The sequence below is a fragment of the Ciconia boyciana genome, chromosome 9 (genome assembly GCF_034638445.1).
Source record: "Ciconia boyciana chromosome 9, ASM3463844v1, whole genome shotgun sequence".
NCBI classification, from domain to species: Eukaryota; Metazoa; Chordata; class Aves; order Ciconiiformes; family Ciconiidae; genus Ciconia; species Ciconia boyciana.
In genome coordinates, this window is record NC_132942.1 from 13720395 (window position 1) to 13738721 (window position 18327).

At 38.0% G+C, this 18327-nt stretch overlaps 1 protein-coding gene across 1 annotated transcript in view; it reads right to left on the reverse strand.

The window, feature by feature from the left end:
- The window catches only part of ATP10B (ATPase phospholipid transporting 10B (putative)), a 54571-nt gene extending 48584 nt beyond the window's left edge, over positions 1-5987 (reverse strand). The window contains exon 1 of the mRNA XM_072872286.1: positions 5485-5987. Within this exon, the coding sequence (XP_072728387.1) occupies positions 5485-5987 (503 nt within the window). The remainder of the gene's footprint in view (positions 1-5484) is intronic.
- Positions 5988-18327: the final 12340 nt, after the last annotated feature.

Consider the following 18327-nt stretch of genomic DNA (forward strand, 5'->3'; position numbering starts at 1 on the left):
GCCTTGGCAGGTAATAGATCTTGAAGAAAGCTCTGATAAAGCAATATACAAACTGTTGGTAGCATTAGTAATGTATTTACGGATTTTCTTCCACAGAGGCCAAGGATCCTCACTGTAGCAATACACACTGACTGACGAGAACTGCTAGCTCGCTGCTCTTTGACTTTCAAGTGCTGCTGCCTGGACCAGCTGAGTGTTGAAAACTTGACATATTTCTTTTGCATTTAGTCAGTTCAGCATGTCACATATTTCTTCACCACAAAATCAGCATGCTCACCATAAGATGACTTCATGTTTTAATTATTTCTTCACAATTTGGGTACCACTAGTTTCAAGCAGTTGCATGGTGATACAACAAACCTGAGTGTACTGTTGGTTTAGGCCATTTTCTCAGCTCACTGGAAGTTTGAAGAATGCATCAGCTTGCACAAACAGAAGGCACTGTGTGTGCTTTCAGTAAAACCCACTGTTAATTCAGGTATCCATAGTTAAACTAGGTACAAAAATTCCATAGTACCTGAACTACGTACAAAAGTTACATGGGTGACAGTGCAGAGGATGCCCACTGCCAGTGGTAGTCCCACACAGGGAACAATATAGTCATGTTTGACATTAAGCAAGGGAGAGGCATTGGATCTTTCCTGATGGATAGTGAGTTGCAATAATATCATAGGACATAATAATCCTGCAGTTGTCGTAACTTATTCATATTGCTACTTTTATAAGAAATAATTCATGTTTTCACTTGATAAAAGTTCAAGCTTTGTGGCTGTCATAGGAATGACCTTCAGCCATGCAAGAGCTGGAGATCTGCAGGAGATCTTCAGCCTCCAGCTGATGAAATTCATGCACCATTCAGAGAAGGCACCACTGAGGTGTAGAAGTCTTGATATTGCTATGCTCAAGAAATTGATTGCAGTTTTGCCTGAGGGAATGTGGTGGGACTTCAAGTGGGCCACAGGCTTTAGACTCCCTTTTTTTTGATGCATAAAAGGAACCCACAAAAGCCTCCAGCAGGCTCCTAGTCTTTAAAGTTATGCTTTGTTAGAAAACAAAACTAATAAAGCAGAAAGAAAAGGGTCTTTAACCAGTAAAAACTCAGTGCTGCTGAACAAGACTTTAAATTAAAGCATTGGCAACAAATATCTTTTTGCTTAGTGTGCCCTTGGCAGGATGGTATTTTCCTCACATTCTGCTTTCTACTCTACAAACTTTCAGGTTCACCCTGGGCTGAATGAGCTACGTATGATGTTTCCTGGGTCCAGAGAAGAGTTGTCTTCTTTCTTCCACCTCTGAGATTTGACAGTAGGTCAATTCCTGTTTTCAAGCATGCTCCCTACCATTCTCTGTTATCTTCTGGATGCCACAGACTGCTATTGGTCATTGCATCCCTGGCCAACCCCAGTTGCTCTCCCAGACATGGGGAGCATCCAGGGGAGCTGCAATCTCTCCTCCCTTCAGAAGGTCCAGCTGATCATAGCATATGAAGGAGGTTGAAACAGAAAGGCAGCCTTCATCTTCACTACCTAGCTACCCCAATTTTAAAAAAATATAAAGTATTAAAGTATACTATATATATGGTAACCTGTAGACAAGCAGATCTCCATTGCTGTCACAGAGATTTCCTAAACAATGAATCCAACATTTGCCTCATAAATTACAACACCGAATTACAAAAATTCAATTGACTGAAATACTTTAATTCTCTTTCAAACCAGTGAGTCTAGCTTAAACCATTTCCAGCTTTTCAGCTGTTGGCAGTTCTGACTTAATGCAACACAAAGATGAGTTCTTTGTTTTTTCCTTATTCCCACATCACTGCTCTAGGACTAACCCAGAGCTAGTTCCAATGCAGAAATCTTTAAATGTTCTAAAACCTTACACTTAGCAGATAAAGAGTCAGAGGGAAGGCCAGCTTGACTTTTTTCTATCACAGACATTGGTGGACCTACAGAGGAAGAGGTGATTGATGCTTGTAGGAACTACCTGAGAACCACAGGGCCTGAAAGCATCACAGAGGCACTTTCTATTGAAAGAGTAATCAGGCTATCTCATTTAGGATGCCTGTTGACTTACCTAGTTATCGGACAGCTCCACAGGATGATTCAAAGCATATAAACTAGGCTTTTCTGAGTCACTGTCTCAGATATCTGAGTTTAGGTGCCTAAAATTAAGCAATGTGAATAGCTCAAGTAATGTTAATGTTTTTATGGCTCCTGGTATGTGATGTATGTGCATTTAGTCAAGTGCGTTGTTCTGCCATCTTGAACTGTGCACAGTCCATGCATTTGTATCTGAGTGTCTATTGAGACAGTGAAAAAAATTTAGATTAAATCTTCCAGAAGTGTGAAATTGATGTAAAAACCTGTCTGGATGCTACAGAGTATTTACAGACCGTTACAGCTTAATCCTAGGGATATATCAGATCCAGGCCATACATTAATTACATATCAAGTAGTTCTTTGAACATTATAGAACTTCAAGAAAATTAAATAATAGCTTTTAGCAACTGTTGGGTTGACACTCAATTACAGGTTTGTATATGACATTCAGTGCTGGCCCCTGTTATTAGTAAGTTGATGACAAACTGGAGAAAGTTCAGGGAAAAGTAACCAAAGTAGGTTTGGAGAGACTGACTGACAAGAAAGATGAAGAAATTGATCTATATACAGATCTTGACTAAGAGGTGTCCAGGCGTAGCAAAATGAACATGATAAAAATCACACATATTTGAAGATTATAATTAAATGTTATGGATGAAGAATAACTAATTAGGGTTGCATGAAACCAGGTGACTTGAGGAATTTGAATGCAATTAAAGAGGGATAATAAAACATAATATCATAGAAAATGCTTTGACAATCACATTTTGTAGTAATGGAAGCCCCATTTCTTGGAAAATTTAAAAGCAGAAAAAGTATATTTTAAAGAATACTAGGAGAAAGGAGGCAACTAAACATAGGTTTGTACCATCTACAATTGAATTTTTTGTTCTCTTCTTTTGGTGTTGTGTGATTATTCTGACAGCACAACAGTTTGCATACAGTTATTATGATTCCAAAAGTTTTGGTTCAGAAATTAAAATCTCCACAATCAAACACCAGATCTAAGTTACTGCATCTCCCCAAGACACTTTAATGCCTATTATTTGTCTCCCATTTTCTCAATTAAACATTCTTTACATATGCTACTTAAGTGTCTTTTCCTTCATTTGACTAGCAGACTAGATTACCTATTCCAGCTGATCTTTGTGAAAAGAAAATTAGAAGAAATGTGTTTACAGGGCAGCCTATTTAAATTCAATTTCCCTTGCTCTGTGCTAAAATAAGACAAGTTACTGCATTTCCCCCAGTCTTCAAGAAAGTTTTGAAGAATATTTGGCATTTGGAAAAGATTGTTCTGCCTTTGTATTTCTTTTGGAACAGGAACCAGAGTTCTTGTTGTGGAAATCTGAAATAAAGACAATATACTCTCCAAGTTTACCTCTTAAAATCTAAGTTATTTTTCATCTTAGGATGGAAGATCAGTTACTCTATTAAAAATAATTATTTGCTGCCACAAGATTAACAAAATCTGCAGTGTCTTGAAAAAGACTTTCACCTATGTTAAAAAATTACCTACAGCAGATGATTCATAAGGAAGAAAATTAGAAGACATCATAAGCTTCCATGACTTTGCAGCTAGCAAGAAGAACAAGAAATATCAGCTTCCCAAAGCGCTATAGAAGCCTGATTAAAATTATTCATGATATAATAAGCTGTAGCTACTGATCTGATGGCAACTGTAATTACCCATGATTTTTCCAGACAGGATGAATGCTATAGTCTGAAGCCCTCCCCATTTTCCTTTCCCTTACATCACCTTTTTGGGCCATAAAACTTTGGTGAAAGACAAGATTCTAGACAAGATTTATTCATAGATCAAAGTCTTTTTTATGGAATGGGATAACCAATTTTAAGACAGGCCATGTCAAGTTTCTGCATAAGAAAGTACTCATGGCTATAACTTGAATCCGGATCTGTACGTATGTTGTAATTCCATGATGGACATTTTTCTTTTATACAAAACAAGTTTTATTGTATTCCCCACTTCTCATGTTCCCACAGTAAAAGGCTTTCAGGTATAAATTAACATGGTTGCTTTAGGTAAAGAGGAAATACATAAGATTCCTATGCAGATCCATTCATTAGTACCTACTGCATCACCTGTTCTCTTTCATACTGGTTTTAACAAGTGTTAACAAATAATCCATCCAGCCTCATGGATTAATGCAACACTGAAAAGATTAAAAAATCCAACTAGATTGCAATCTCAAAGGTAGGCAGAAGAGGCAATTTTGCCACCCTACCCAAAGAGCTACAATTGTTGACAGTTCATGGTAGAAAAGAGAGGAAATCTTAAATGAACAATTTTAGAAACTTGTAAAATGTCTGCTTTTTTCAGATATGTTGGCAAGGAGAGCAGTGCAATTTTGTTTCTGACAAGTCATTATCTATATGTGGGGATAAGTTTAGCCCCCAAACAAGCAAATCCATTGTTTTCCTGTTTAACCAGCAGGATATAAAAATAAAAATCTGACAAACACATGCAAGAGAAACAAACAGAAATGACAGCACTGTGTGATAAAAGCCAGAGTTCTGCAAGATCTTGCTTCTGAAGGCATACATTATATAAAGCACTGTTGATTAATTTAAGGGATGACAAACAACATTCACGGAGGTGGAAAGTTTTGCTCTTCTGATTCCCAGATGTGATATTTTAACAGGGAGAATCCATTTTCTACTTTGCTGAGAGAACAGTTTTGATACAATAAAACATAATTTTCAAACTTCTGAAAGTCCTAAAAGCCTAAAAATGTCATGAAACATTTTGGAGAAGTGAGCACAGACACATGTAGTTAATTCATTTAGAGATGACTGAACAGAGGCATATACTACTATCTCCCATTTTTAAACTGCGTTTTTACACTTTTGTTTTACATACAAGCTAGTAAAAGAAAGACAACTGAAAGCTAGTCTACAGCGTAGAGTATAAAATTAAATGTAGTTCAAAGGACTACATTTTTAAGAGGTTTCTTGACATCTAAGAATGCAAATAGGTCCCGTGAAACGTTGTTCTGTGCTACCTTATATTGATAGAATTAAGCCCTCTTGAAAATTCCTTAGAAATTCAGGTGCTCAGTAGCTATTTAAGCACCTATTTTCACTGCACTCCACGTTTAAGAGGCCGATAGCCACCTCAATACCATGAAACTCAAACTTACCTTCCCAGTCTGAAAGTGAGGTTTAAACAAAAAAAGAAATTTATTTCCCTGTATCAGAACAAATACCTGGTGTTATGTAGTCACTATGACTTTCCCCTGTTTTACTTAATCACTGTGATTTTCCAGCAGTTATTTATTAATTTTTTTAAACAAAAAGGCTCACCGTTGATAAAATATCTCAAGCCAACTTTTTTTTGTAATAAAAGCTGTATGAAACTCACCTGCTGTAAATGTAGCATCCCATATGATTGATTTCTTTGTCTAATTTATACCGCCGAAAGTCCTCCCAAGCATCTTTAATGGCTGTAATGGCCATTATAACACAAATTGGGATCACAGAAACTTCTGGTTGGAAAGCATTCACCACAGGCACAAAATTCAGCAGTGCAATGACCACAAAATAAATATTGGCAAAGCGGTGAAACTGCTCATAGATATTTTTAGGGAGGAAAGTCAAGATGGTATATTTTGTGGTCTTAATTTCATTGGAATCATAGTATCTGTTTGGATTTTCATTCCACTTCTTACTTCCAAAGGGCAAATTGGAGATGATCACTCGTTTATTTTCATTTTTCTTCTTTTTTTTCTTTACTTTTCCTCTCTTCTCCAGCTCTTCATTTTGGACTTCAGTGTCTGGAGCACCACATTGGCAGCAGGTTTCCTTGAAAAAATGTTTTTTCCATATCATTCTAGAGAAGCAGCCCAGAACAGTTTTCCTTGACATCTTGTTTTCCTCTCAAAAAGCAGCCTCAAGTTGGAAACCAATGAAGTTAGAAGAGTTCAGTAATCCAAATGAACTCCCAAGTGGTGGAGAGAAGAGTCAAGATGTCCGAAGCCCAGGGCTGCCTCTCCTTGTCTCCAGCCTCCACCTGCCTAGGGACAGGTATCATCCTGACTCAGCTGCACCGGGTCCTAGAGCCTGCTGGGGAGGCTCCACCTCACATATGACAAAAGCATCCTGAATGTTTTGTTATTCCTGTTAGTATACGCCTGGAGGCCCCGTGCAGAGCATTTCCCTGGCATCGACGATCTGCTCACATGAAGTGTCTCTGTTTTAACGCAGAGCAGCAACAAAGCTAAGAACATACACACGATTTTCACGGGTCACTCCGTGAGTTTCTGAATCATTTTATAAGCCTGGGAGTTGCCAGGAAGTTCAAAGGTAATGGGCAGAGCTCTGCGTCCCGAAGTCAACAGAAGACTGCTATAAGCCTCAGTACAGATAGTATTTCTCTCTTTTACTTCCTCTATCTACTATTTGTTTTCATGCCCATAACATGGATTATTAAACAAAAAAACAATACCTATCCCCCCAAACCAAGCAAACCTATGATTTGGTATTTGCGAGAATTGTACCTAGACATAGGCAACTGAAGGGTTGCCTATCAGCTAGACTGCCCCTCAGCCTGATCTTTCTCCTCTGATAGACCTCCTGCTTCTGGACACCCAACGTGTCCCTCTCTCACGCAGTAACCCCTTCCAGCCTCTCATTTCTTCTTCCTCATTGGTCTTTGTGCCTCTGACACATAAATATGTAGCATAGATGAGGGCTAATTTCCAAGAGAGCTAATGAGATGTGTACAAACCATAGTAATTTTTTCTCTATGGCCTGGGCTTAAGGAGGGGTGAAAAAAGGAAGAGACCCAAACATTTAAACTTTTAAATGAAAACTCCTATCTATTGTATTATGCAGTGGTAACCTAAGTACTCTCAAGTCAAGTTAGTACTTGGACAAGAAACTCTGATGAAATCGAAATGTTGCAACAAGAATTGCACATGAAAATATTTCTTCCTTCTGAGTCAGCACTGAGCAGACATCACAGCTTACTGCAGGTGTTGTACCATCTCCAATACAGCGAAACCGTGCTGTATCGATCACCTGTGTTTACTGGAAGTCCTATAAATCTTTTTCAGTTCCTGGTTATGCTTCACCTTGAATGTAGTTGATTATTACTTTTTATATTAATGCTTTCAGTGTGAAATGTCTAAAAGACATTGCTCCAATTTGTTAAACAGCCCCAGTAATCCTTTCCAGACTTGGATACATTTCATTTTTTCCTCCAGATCCTTCTGCTACCTGGAGAGGATGTTGTGTGTGTTGGCAAGCAGTTTTGGAAACTTGGAATGAAAACTTGTATATCAGGACACACTGCTGTGATATGAAACAAAACTTCAATTATATCAGGATGACTTAAGTGAGATAAATGAGATATTTTTAAAGGCAGAACAAAACTCTTTCATAACAGCTTTTCCAAACTTACTGTACTGCAAAGGGTAGTGAGGGAATTACTGCAAAATCAGATGAGCAGTTTCCACCACATCAAACGCAAGGAAAAATAATTGGTTTAGTTTACTTACTTGTCATATACCCTGGTTTTAGAGAAGTTTATCGTCTTATCAAATTGGTATTTTCTGTAGTCTTCAATAGCATCCTTAATCGTACTGGCAAGCAGCACCACAATCAGAGGCAGCATAGTAATCTCCCTGTGGAAGACTTCCACTTGTGGGAACCAGTTCAGAACCGCCAGAAAGAAGAAATAAAGATTACCCAGCCTGAAAAGGTATAAAATAAATTAAAAATAGTAATAAATTAGAATGTGTCCTTTTCTTAATGAACATCCCCCATTTTGTGTCAAAGGAACATTAATCATTTCACTCGTCTACCCTCCTCTTCCTTTCCCAGAATGAATTAATCAGTTGTTTAACTGAGATGATAATTTTTTCTTTAGAAGAGCCTGTGAGATACATTTTCATAATATTATAGCTACCTCCATTTTTCCACATATTACAAACACTTTTTTTCTCTAGGAGCTAAAACTTCTTTAATGATGCCCCACTGCCTCAGTCTTGAAAATAAGCACAAAATCGAACAAAAGCCCAAAAACCTTAAAAACCTAAACCAATGTAACAGAATGAGTGTAAAAAACCCACACGCTCAGAATTATGGAAATGTCCCCATCAGGAATCCATGAAGGATTCCACAGGTGGAAGGTCAAATTATGAATGTGTAAATCTAATATACAGAATGCAAATTTCAAAGCTAGAGATGGATATACAACTTTCATTTATCTTTATCATATGATATTTCCCTGGGCATCTTATTGACATGATTCATTATGCTGGGGGGTTACATAATTTCAAACCAGCACTTGGAAAGAAACCTGACCTAGCACTTACATATACATGTGTACTGTTTATAAGTCAGTAGACAAAGTCACTTGCATGCCATTAAAAACGTACCAAAATTAATCTATGAGCCTCTGAAATCTACAGAATTTCACAGGTGTCTCAACACATCCAATGAATGTCTTTTCATGTTCATAAAATTTAGAGGTTTATTCAGCACAGAAACAGGGACTTTTAAATAAAAACTGGACATTTTTACATAGAAAACTGTTCCAGCATTCAAATAAAAAGCTGGCCACAGCATCGGTTAAGCACAGCTAGCATTTACTTGCTTTAAACCTCCATTTCAGTGTGACTGGAGTGACATTTGGTTACAAATAATCATCACCTAAATTTTAGTAATGTGGCAATGACAAAAGCAGCCCTTCTCCATCACCCTCAAATATCACTGTTTCAGAGAGAGTTCTTAAATCTCATGTAATGTTGAATGAATTTTTTTACCTGTGAAACTGCTCAAAAAGATTTTGGGGCAAAAAAGTGAACCATGTATATTTTGTGGTCTGTATCCTGTTTCCAGAATAAAACACAGAAACTTGTTTCCAGTCTTTCCACTGTCTCCCATTGTTGGGGAACACAATCCTCCATTTGTTTAAGTTGAATTTTGGTTTGTCTCTGACAGAAAACAGCAGTGGTGTAGATTCTGATAGAGTCTGGGATGGACTTTGAGCTCCTAGTCGCTGCCAACGGTACAACGCAGAGTCCACAGACAAAGCCATTCACAGCAGGGATGTCAGGCTGAAAGACAAATGCATGACAAGGACTGAAAACCAATTTCATTCTGGTAGTAAATTCACTTCATGTCTTGCTAGCAGAGGTTTAAAGCAGCAAACAATACTCCTGTTCAGTGCATTACATGTTCAGTCTTCAAGCTCAGCACTTTCTGTAGAGAATGCACAGAATAAAAGATACAACAAAATCTTCAATATGAAAAAATCTATTTCTATCTCTGGGGAAAAAAAAAAAATCCCAAATCTATTTTCTGTGCCTTATAATAACAAACTAACATAGATAAAGCCAGTTTAACAGAGGTGAACAATGGCTTTTCCGTCACAAATTCTGTATCATTTTCCTCAGTCATAAACTGCCACCAAATCTATTCAGGCATTTTTCTTCAAATGTCTGACTTTCTTACAATACTTTTTCTATTCACACTTACTTACAAAGGGACTGGTTCAGGTGTTGAATCTTAATAACTCAGATAATAAAGAACTGCAGCATCAGCTTAATCTCATTTACACTCATGTAACAGTTTTCCAGTCTCCATAGAAATCTGATTTGAATGGAAAATGCCAGCCAGCACTAAAACAATGGATGTTTTATTGGTTGGAGAGATAAAGGAATTAAATCTCCCAATACTAATCCTATTATCATTGAACACTTGTCTTCTGACTTGTTCACACATCTGCAACTGCAATTGCGATCCAGCCTGCAGGACGCTCAGGCTCCAGCAACGCAGGTGTGTATACTATTATGCTCAATCTAAACACAGTAAAATCTCAATCCAACAGAGGATTTTGAGGACTGCAAGCTGCCTTACAATGATGAGGCACTAAATGTGAAAAAGAAAACAAAAAAAAGGTACTGGCCTTGTGCAACTTCAAGGTTCCACTAAACAAAACATATGAACTGAACCCACCTCACTTAGACTGTGGGAAATACAGAGAAAAGAAAATTATTTAAACTTGGACAATGGTCATTTAGATTAATTCACTGAAGAATTGGTTTAAACTTTACTTAATAGTAGCTGTTTTTGAAGCAGATTGAGAATATCTGTACATGTTTGTACAAGTCTAAATACACATTTCAAATACATTAAACCTTTGAAATTATTTATACCTTTATTACCAGTGAGTCCTTTTTTTCTCTCTGCTTTTCAGCTTCGTCTTCCAAAAAGCCCACCTTTTACTGTATGCAATATGTGACTTCCTTTGGAAAAAAACTTAATCATATTTGAAAATATGTACATGTTTGAGTCTTGGAAGGGGAAAAATATACTGTACTGAATTTCACTAACACATTTGAAGTATGTTGTTTCATCAGCAAACAACAAGTATTGTTTATGCACTATTACTCACTAGCTGCTCAAAAAACTTTAATGCAGAGTTCAGGTTGCTCAGCAGTGCCTGGGGATCCTCTACAGTGGTGAGAATGGCTAATTTATGCCTATCAGAAACTTGGAAATACTGGCTCTGTTGATACAAACTTAAGTCCCAATACCTAATAAATGTGGACCTAATGTCATGTTACCCTGTTAGGGAATGTTGAAACTATGAATTACCGGGAAGATGAAAGGGAAGTAAATATCACAACAAGCAAGTGAAAGGTGTTTTGAACAGAACTTGCAGTTACTTGTGCTGTGCTCCACAGACTGTAATTCCAGCATTTATCCCTTGATTCTAGATGCCTTCACTGTGTTTGCAATAAGTTTATTCACCTGTTGAAAGATGAGCCACTGCAAGGTAAAGCAGCTGCCATTGTGATAATGGGTTCATATGTACCTAAAAAAAATAGCCAAGTTTGTTTGATTCCTGAAGGTCACGTTCATGTAGGACCACGAGGACAGTCAGCGGCAAGGTAACTAACCAGACTGATCTCCAGAGCTTGCTGAGTGTCAATAAAAGCAGCACATCTGCAGGATCACACGCGACAGATGAACTGTAGTCAACATGTAGTAAGTCAGAGATGGTCTGCATGGGAGAGGGACAGTGGTTTGATGAAGGTGTGTTGAACCTAAACCTGAGCATCAGGCTCTCCTTCACTCTGCTTTTTTGCTGTGTTCCCAGGTGGTCCTCGAGCACCCATGAGAGCATTGTGCTGATAGGCAGGAGAGGAAAATTAAGGCTTCATTTAGGACTAGTGAGAACCTTGGGACAAGACACCAACAAGCAGCTGTTTCTTAGCACGATGTAGTGGCATTTAGTTTATTCTGTTTTAGTGTGTGTGAAGAGCTAGGAAAAAAAGACAACTACACAGAATAAGAAGTGTGGAGTATTGGCTTGGAGAACTAAAGGAAAGCCTTCTATAGCTTCCAAGCTATAACAGGCAATGTTTTTATAAGACTTGGATCTCAGGAACCTTTTGTCCGTAAGATACAAGATTTAAACTACTAACATGAGAGAGGACTGGAAATACAGCAGACATGACGACAGACTTCCTTGTGTCTGGATTTTAGCACACTTGGTGCTTGTTTACTGAGGAAAATCAGTCATTTGAAGGTGTTAACATTAACACACACAACCTAAAGCTCTGAATGGCTTCATGCAGAACTGAATAAATTTGTAGTTTAATCCATAGACAGGACCTCCTCTAATCCATGTTAACTACTCTGCCAATACCCAATGGAATGAGTACTTTGACTGAAATCAAAATGATATTCAACCTAAACTATCTTAGAGCCAGCACTTCCTTACAGTGTAATTTTTAATCTGTGGTGCTGAAAGATTTTACAATGAAAAGGCAACAATTCAACTGTTGATAGTTACCAAAACAAGGCATAGCGATCACTCAGTGAAAATGCTATAGTGAAATGGTGTGGCTCATAGAATCATAGAATCATTAAGGTTGGAAAAGACCTCTAAGATCATCTAGTCCAACCGTCAACCCAACACCTCTATGCCTACTAAACTGTGTCCTGAAGTGCCACATCTACACGCTTTTTGAACTCCTCCAGGGATGGTGACTCCACCACCTCACTGGGCAGCCTGTTCCAATGCTTGACCACCCTTTCAGTAAAGAAATTTTTCCTAATATCCAATCTAAACCTCTCCTGGCACAACTTGAGGCCATTTCCTCTCGTCCTATCGCTAGTTACCTGGGAGAAGAGACCGACACCCCCATGTTTGCTAGTTAAAGGCTGGACACTTTTGCCACCTTGTTCTGAGCAGTAAGCTTTCCAGTTGATTTCAGCTACATCATAAATTAAAATCTGCACGGTGCATGGAAGAGTGGTGGTCCTTAGTGGCTCAGATACACATCATTTCACAAGCCTGCATCAAAATTTCTGAAATGTGAAGCAATAACCAAAGCGTGAAAACCTTTGCACCTCTCCCATAAAATTATGGAAGAATATACGTCCAAGAAAGTTTTCAAGATTTCTGATGTTTGATGAAAGAGTGAAGTGAACAATATGCTGTAAATTAAAATGGTATCATTCACACTGTCATCAGGAAGCTCTTGAAAAATCAGAATTTCTTTGCAACAAAAGGAGGATTGACATCATACTCTTTCTGCAGAGTCTCGGGTACAATTTGATAACTTGTATTATCAGGCAATTCACAGGGACAATGTCATTAAACAATTTTTTCTTTGCCATTTGCATATGGATTAAAATATCCAACTTCTATTAACTAAAAAGAGTGCATCATGCTATTCTTGGAAAAGATACACATTTTGCCTAACAGTTTTGTAATGGTACTCTGAAAAAGATACTGTTTGTGAAAGCTATTGACTACCCTGTCTCAGAAAGAGGATTTTGCATATACGATAAACACAACAGGAATGTATTTATTGCAATATGCAGCCATTAATTATATCTCATAAAACCCAAGGGTTTCATGTTTTGAAAGCCTCATTTGTTTTCTTATTGCTGCATTTCATCAGTGAATTAAACTGTCACCATTGTTAAGATTAGTGCTACATTTCTGCCCTAAACATCTTCTGCAAAGTCAAAGTGTGCTCATGATTTAGCCTACACTTTGGTAAGCTTTCACAGGTAGCCCTTGCCTGTATTCATAACATAAGGTATCCAGGGGATGTGAACACATTTTGAAACTAGAGAGAAACAGGATAATTATTTATTCCTTTTGTTGGGATAAGAGCTGAAAGGCATATTGGGTCAGCAGAAACAGAAAGAACAATGCTGAGTCCTTTCCAAGTGTGGATTTCAATGTGTTCAGATGGTTCAGCATATCAGAGATGAACTACTATATAGTTATCTGTATTAAGCCCTCTCAGGCAGGCTTATGTTTATTTTTTTATTATTTTATATGTATCATACTATAGTGGGACTATGTAGGCATTCTTATACAAGAGGTGAACTTTCTTGTTAAGAGACATATCTTAGACAAGAAACAAACCAGAAGGTAGATAGCACTATAAAATCCAGCATGCAGTTGATAGAATTTGGCCTTTTTATCCCCAAGTGTTTCAAGTCTATCTTCTATTTGTGAGTACTGCAATTGTAAGCCAGCAAAAGTATTTGGGAAAGATTTCCTTTTCCAGAAAAGGGATGCTACAACAGCCCACTGATGGTGTTTTCCTCTTGCAACCTTGTGTTGACAATGGGAAGAGCCCCTCTTGATTTTCATAGACAGCCTATATGACTAGCATCCTCCCTGTGATTGCTTAATCTCATCCAACACTAAAGAAAACTTTCCCTTTATATATTAGAAACAGACTGCATTAGAGAGTTGTTCCAATGCTCTTAACTAGGAAGGATTAGTTGTGACACATACTTTACAAGTATTCTTTTTAAATGCTATCTCTTTTTTGAAGACTCTTGTATTCAAAATAGGTATTGTTGACTGCAAGAGAAAGCTCATCAGAAAGTCAGCAATAAGAAAACAACTTCTCTTTTGAGGTTGCCTCATTCCTGCCAAAAGACAGGCTCAGCTGCAGATCTCTGCGTCCTGGACTTCAGAAGCTGGAGAGAGGAATCCTGTCTCTCCTGCATATGCACAAAAACTTTTACACAATCATGCCTCTTGTGCTGTTTATTAAACGACATGATACATCCACATTAAAAGAAAAATAATCCTGCTCATAGGCATATGTAAAAGCAACTTCAGAAGCTGGGAATACAAAGCAGCAACTTTCCGAGCTATCAAAGAAAGTCAAGGTCTATAACTCATTTTCAAAATTTGGTTGGGTATTTCTGAAAATCTGACTTCAGGGCAAAATTTCTGACAGGTGGAGCTTATTTTTGAAAATCAGTACTGTGAGAAAATGCAGCCGTAGCACTTAAATGCAGATGTGTGCATTATCAAGAACTACAACTGAGATAACATCCTTCCAAGTTTCCACCTGATATTTTAATTTCTACATTGCCTCTAAGGCAAGAAGGCATTAAATAACACAAGTCCCCTCTAATACTTGATTCTATTATTCCAAAACTTTTATCGTATTTCTTAATTGAAAGAAGCAGCAATTTTTCTTCTTGATGCCCTGTATGGACGATGTGGCATCCATTCAAAAGAGCCATTCCAAAGAAGGTTTGGCTGGAGAGATAAACTACCAAGTGAGCTGAGTATTACAGAAATTTCAGCCACAAAGTTCTTTATCTGCTTTGCAATTATCTGCTAGAAAGCTCTTTCATTTTTTGGTGATATTGTATAGAAATTCCTCCTCATTCACGTCAGTTCAGAGAAAATATGTTGTAGTTAAGAGTAATGGAAAAGAGATTGGGAAGAAGGAGGAAGGCAATTACATTGATTAGCAGGATACAGACCACAGCCTAAAATTATGCTGTAACATTGTATATTAGAAAAAGAATACTTGCACTATGAAAGATAGTTGCTAGGAATGAAAAAAGGGCTCCAAAGAACTGCTTCATTCAAAAAAGATGGTCACTACAGAGTGTTGTCATTCAACTGACAAGAGAAAAGTATTATGGATTAACAATTATATAATCTTTTTGAGTTCAAGTTTGTGTTTGTGTGGGATAAACAGAAAAGAGATTTTCATAAATCTAATGTGTCATTAGACCACAGGGCTTCACTATTCTGTTATTATATTAGATTGACACGTTTTTCATGTCTCGACTAGATTCCCTTTCCTTGGGGAATAAATAAAAAAATCTTGCAATAATAGGTTAATTATAAGACTCTTTCTTGAGGACAGACTAGATTTCAGTGCCTGATGCAGAAGTTTCCTTTAACTTGAGCAGTGCGGAGACATGTTCAGGCAGCACAATCTTCTGCAGGGCTGCAGCTGTGTTATTAAGACTGGTTTCAAAATAGATGTGCTCTCAGCATATGCTGACATACAGGTCATACAGACAAGGATGATTATTGGATATTATTCAAGAAGGAAGTTGCCAACTTGCAAACAGTAGTGCTGGATGCTGTGTTTAGCTTCATTCTGTGAACAAGGAGTTTGCTCTGGTCTCCCATATTACATGCTCACTTAAATGAAGGGTTAGACTAAAATTATCTGGCTAGCTGCAATGAGTATCATTGCTGCCAGCAGGCCCAAATAGTACAGTGATCTATTCTTATTACATTTGGGCCCACTGCACTTTTCACGAGAGTAGGCAGAGGTAGCTTCCGCATCTTTACCACCTTCCAACACAGTAATTACATTTGCTCCGCTCTCACCTTCAGCTGAGGAGACATGGGGAAGAGATACTTGCACAGAGCTTTTACAAAGTCCAAAATGGCAAGGTGTGACTTGGAGGCATCAGATTGAAAGGGTAGTCAGGTCTGTGGTTTTCATGACTTTAAGTGAGATGTTCTTGAGGTTTCTCTTACAAGTTACTGCCCAGACATGGGCAGTGAATTCCACTATATATCCTAAAAATGTTTTCTGTGCATATATCTTTTCAAACAAGTAAACATAGTTCCAGACACAAGATTGCAGGCTTCAGGCCAGTGCAGAAGTGAGAGTGGTCATTATAAGAAATAGTTAGAACTACACATCTTGACATGTATGTAGTTTTGAGGAAGGTACTGTCCTAAATACAGATGTTTTCTGAAATGAGGCCTTTATTCCTCTTATCCAGGAAAATATAAGCGCCATAATATAGGAACTCTTATTCACACTTACACTTCACTTTAAATAATATTAAAAATTTTTCTACGCCACATGAACATACACTGGCCTAAACAAAACTATATGCTATACAAACAAAGGTGTGCCTGTACCACTGGCCGTTGGAAACAGCCTCCATGTAAGTTCTTACATACAGGCAAACATTAAATTCTTTATTCGTTCATAGAAGAAAGGGTAATTCATGAAGTTCATAAAGAACAAGTAAAATTAAAAATGTTCCAGACCTACCTCCTTCCTGAGCTCTAGAAAACTACATCTTCATTCTTTCCATAACCTGGTTATTAGAAAAGAAAACCCAGATAAGGAAATGAAAAGATGCACATGCTACACTGCCTCTCGCTCATTCACGTGACATGTCATACATCTCTAGCTCACCTCTGCTTCTTGGCAGACAGCAAGCATCTGAGGACTCTGCCTTGTTTATCTATAAAAACACTTAAGACACCAGTAATCAGAGAAAGCAGCAGCAACCTGTATCACCAGGGTTCTATAATTCTGACGTCTCTCCATGGTGGGGAAAATTCCATCTTTAAGGATTTAAAAAGTATTGATGAATTTTGGGCCCAGTTATTCATTTTCTTGTTGGGCCCAAGTCAGTCAGTCTAGAAACAGTAGTGGAGTAACGGACTGCAATAAGCCCTCCAAAACATAAAATAAGCATGACTACAGAAACTCTGCTTAAGCAAAGTAACTTCCACAGCACACATAACCCAGGTGGCAATCAGCATAGCCATTTGCTGAGTGATGTCCACCCAGATCCTGGAGAAAAAGAAAGCACAGAGAGACAGGTATGCCAGGTCAGCAAGACAAGTCAAGGTCAGGGTAAGGCAAAGTGAGGCAAATTGTAGACCCGCTGTACTGGAAGCTCATTTAATCAGAAAAGGTTTACTTGGTAAACTGCAAGTATACACATCCAGCCCAGTATCCTAGTCTGGGGGGGTGGGGCTTTTTGCACAGTTGTCTTTTGTTTTTCTGAATATATCACATGAGAAGCATTCTCTTTGCTGCAGGTTGGGGAAATTTTCCCTTGTGCTCTCATCTGGCTATTCAGAAATCTTTTGAATTTGCTATTGCAAAAGAGACTAATATCTGTTTCAATCCAATGTATGCCTCTGTCTCTAGCTCTTTGAGTGGTCCTGCACACTACTTAATTAGAAGACCATGTATTTCAAACTCCGGCAATGGCAGAATGTAGTTGCATTTTAGCCCAGAAATGAGGACACCAAAATTAGAGCAATTGTCTGAATAATAATTTTTTTTGTTTGTTCCACTTAATATTCAAAATCAAAGTGAAGTGGCCTTTAAAAGACAATCTAATATTTATAGCGTGTATGATTATAAAGCACTTATGATCAAAATTATGTTGCAGATGTTCATGTGGGAACTCAGCAATGCTGAAAAAGTCCAAAAGGAAGCAGAAAAATTGAAAATAAATTGGAAACTGACCAGAAGATCCTTTATATGTAAAAACCTTTTATGCAACTATGTTTTTGTCAGAATGTGCTGACTCTAATTTCAGTTCTCCAAATCTGAATATTAAACTAAAGTGCCTCAAAGAGAATAGTTACTTATTTATATGAAACGGAAGGAAAAAACAGAGAGGCTAAAACAACTGCCAATTCAGTAGGGCACAGCTCCATGTCAATCAAAGATCAAGGGAAAGCTTCATCAGGATCTAATCACACAGTATTGTTGATGGAATGTCCGGTAACACCTGGGCTGGTGAGCCAGGTGTGTACACAGGGTAAAGTTGTTCTGGTTTGGTCAGGAGCAATGCTTTTCAGGCCTTTTTGAAAGAATGACATGAAAATGCCTTCAGTCCAGAAAAGTACTCCTGGCAGTACCACATTGAGATCAGCAGGAGAAATGAGAGGACCATGTCAGCTAGTGGAGGATGGAGCTAGGTTAAGATGCAGGAAACTGATCTCCCCTTCCTGCTCAGCCACAGGTTTCCTTGGCCTCGAAGAAGACAGCAAATTTCCATATAAGAATCTGAGCACAAAATGCATAATAACACCATACTTCTGAAATGCTCCTTGGAAGCATTAATTCTTTTTTAAAAACAGTAGTAAGATTCCCTTCAATAGTATCTCTTTTTTCCTCCTGTACTT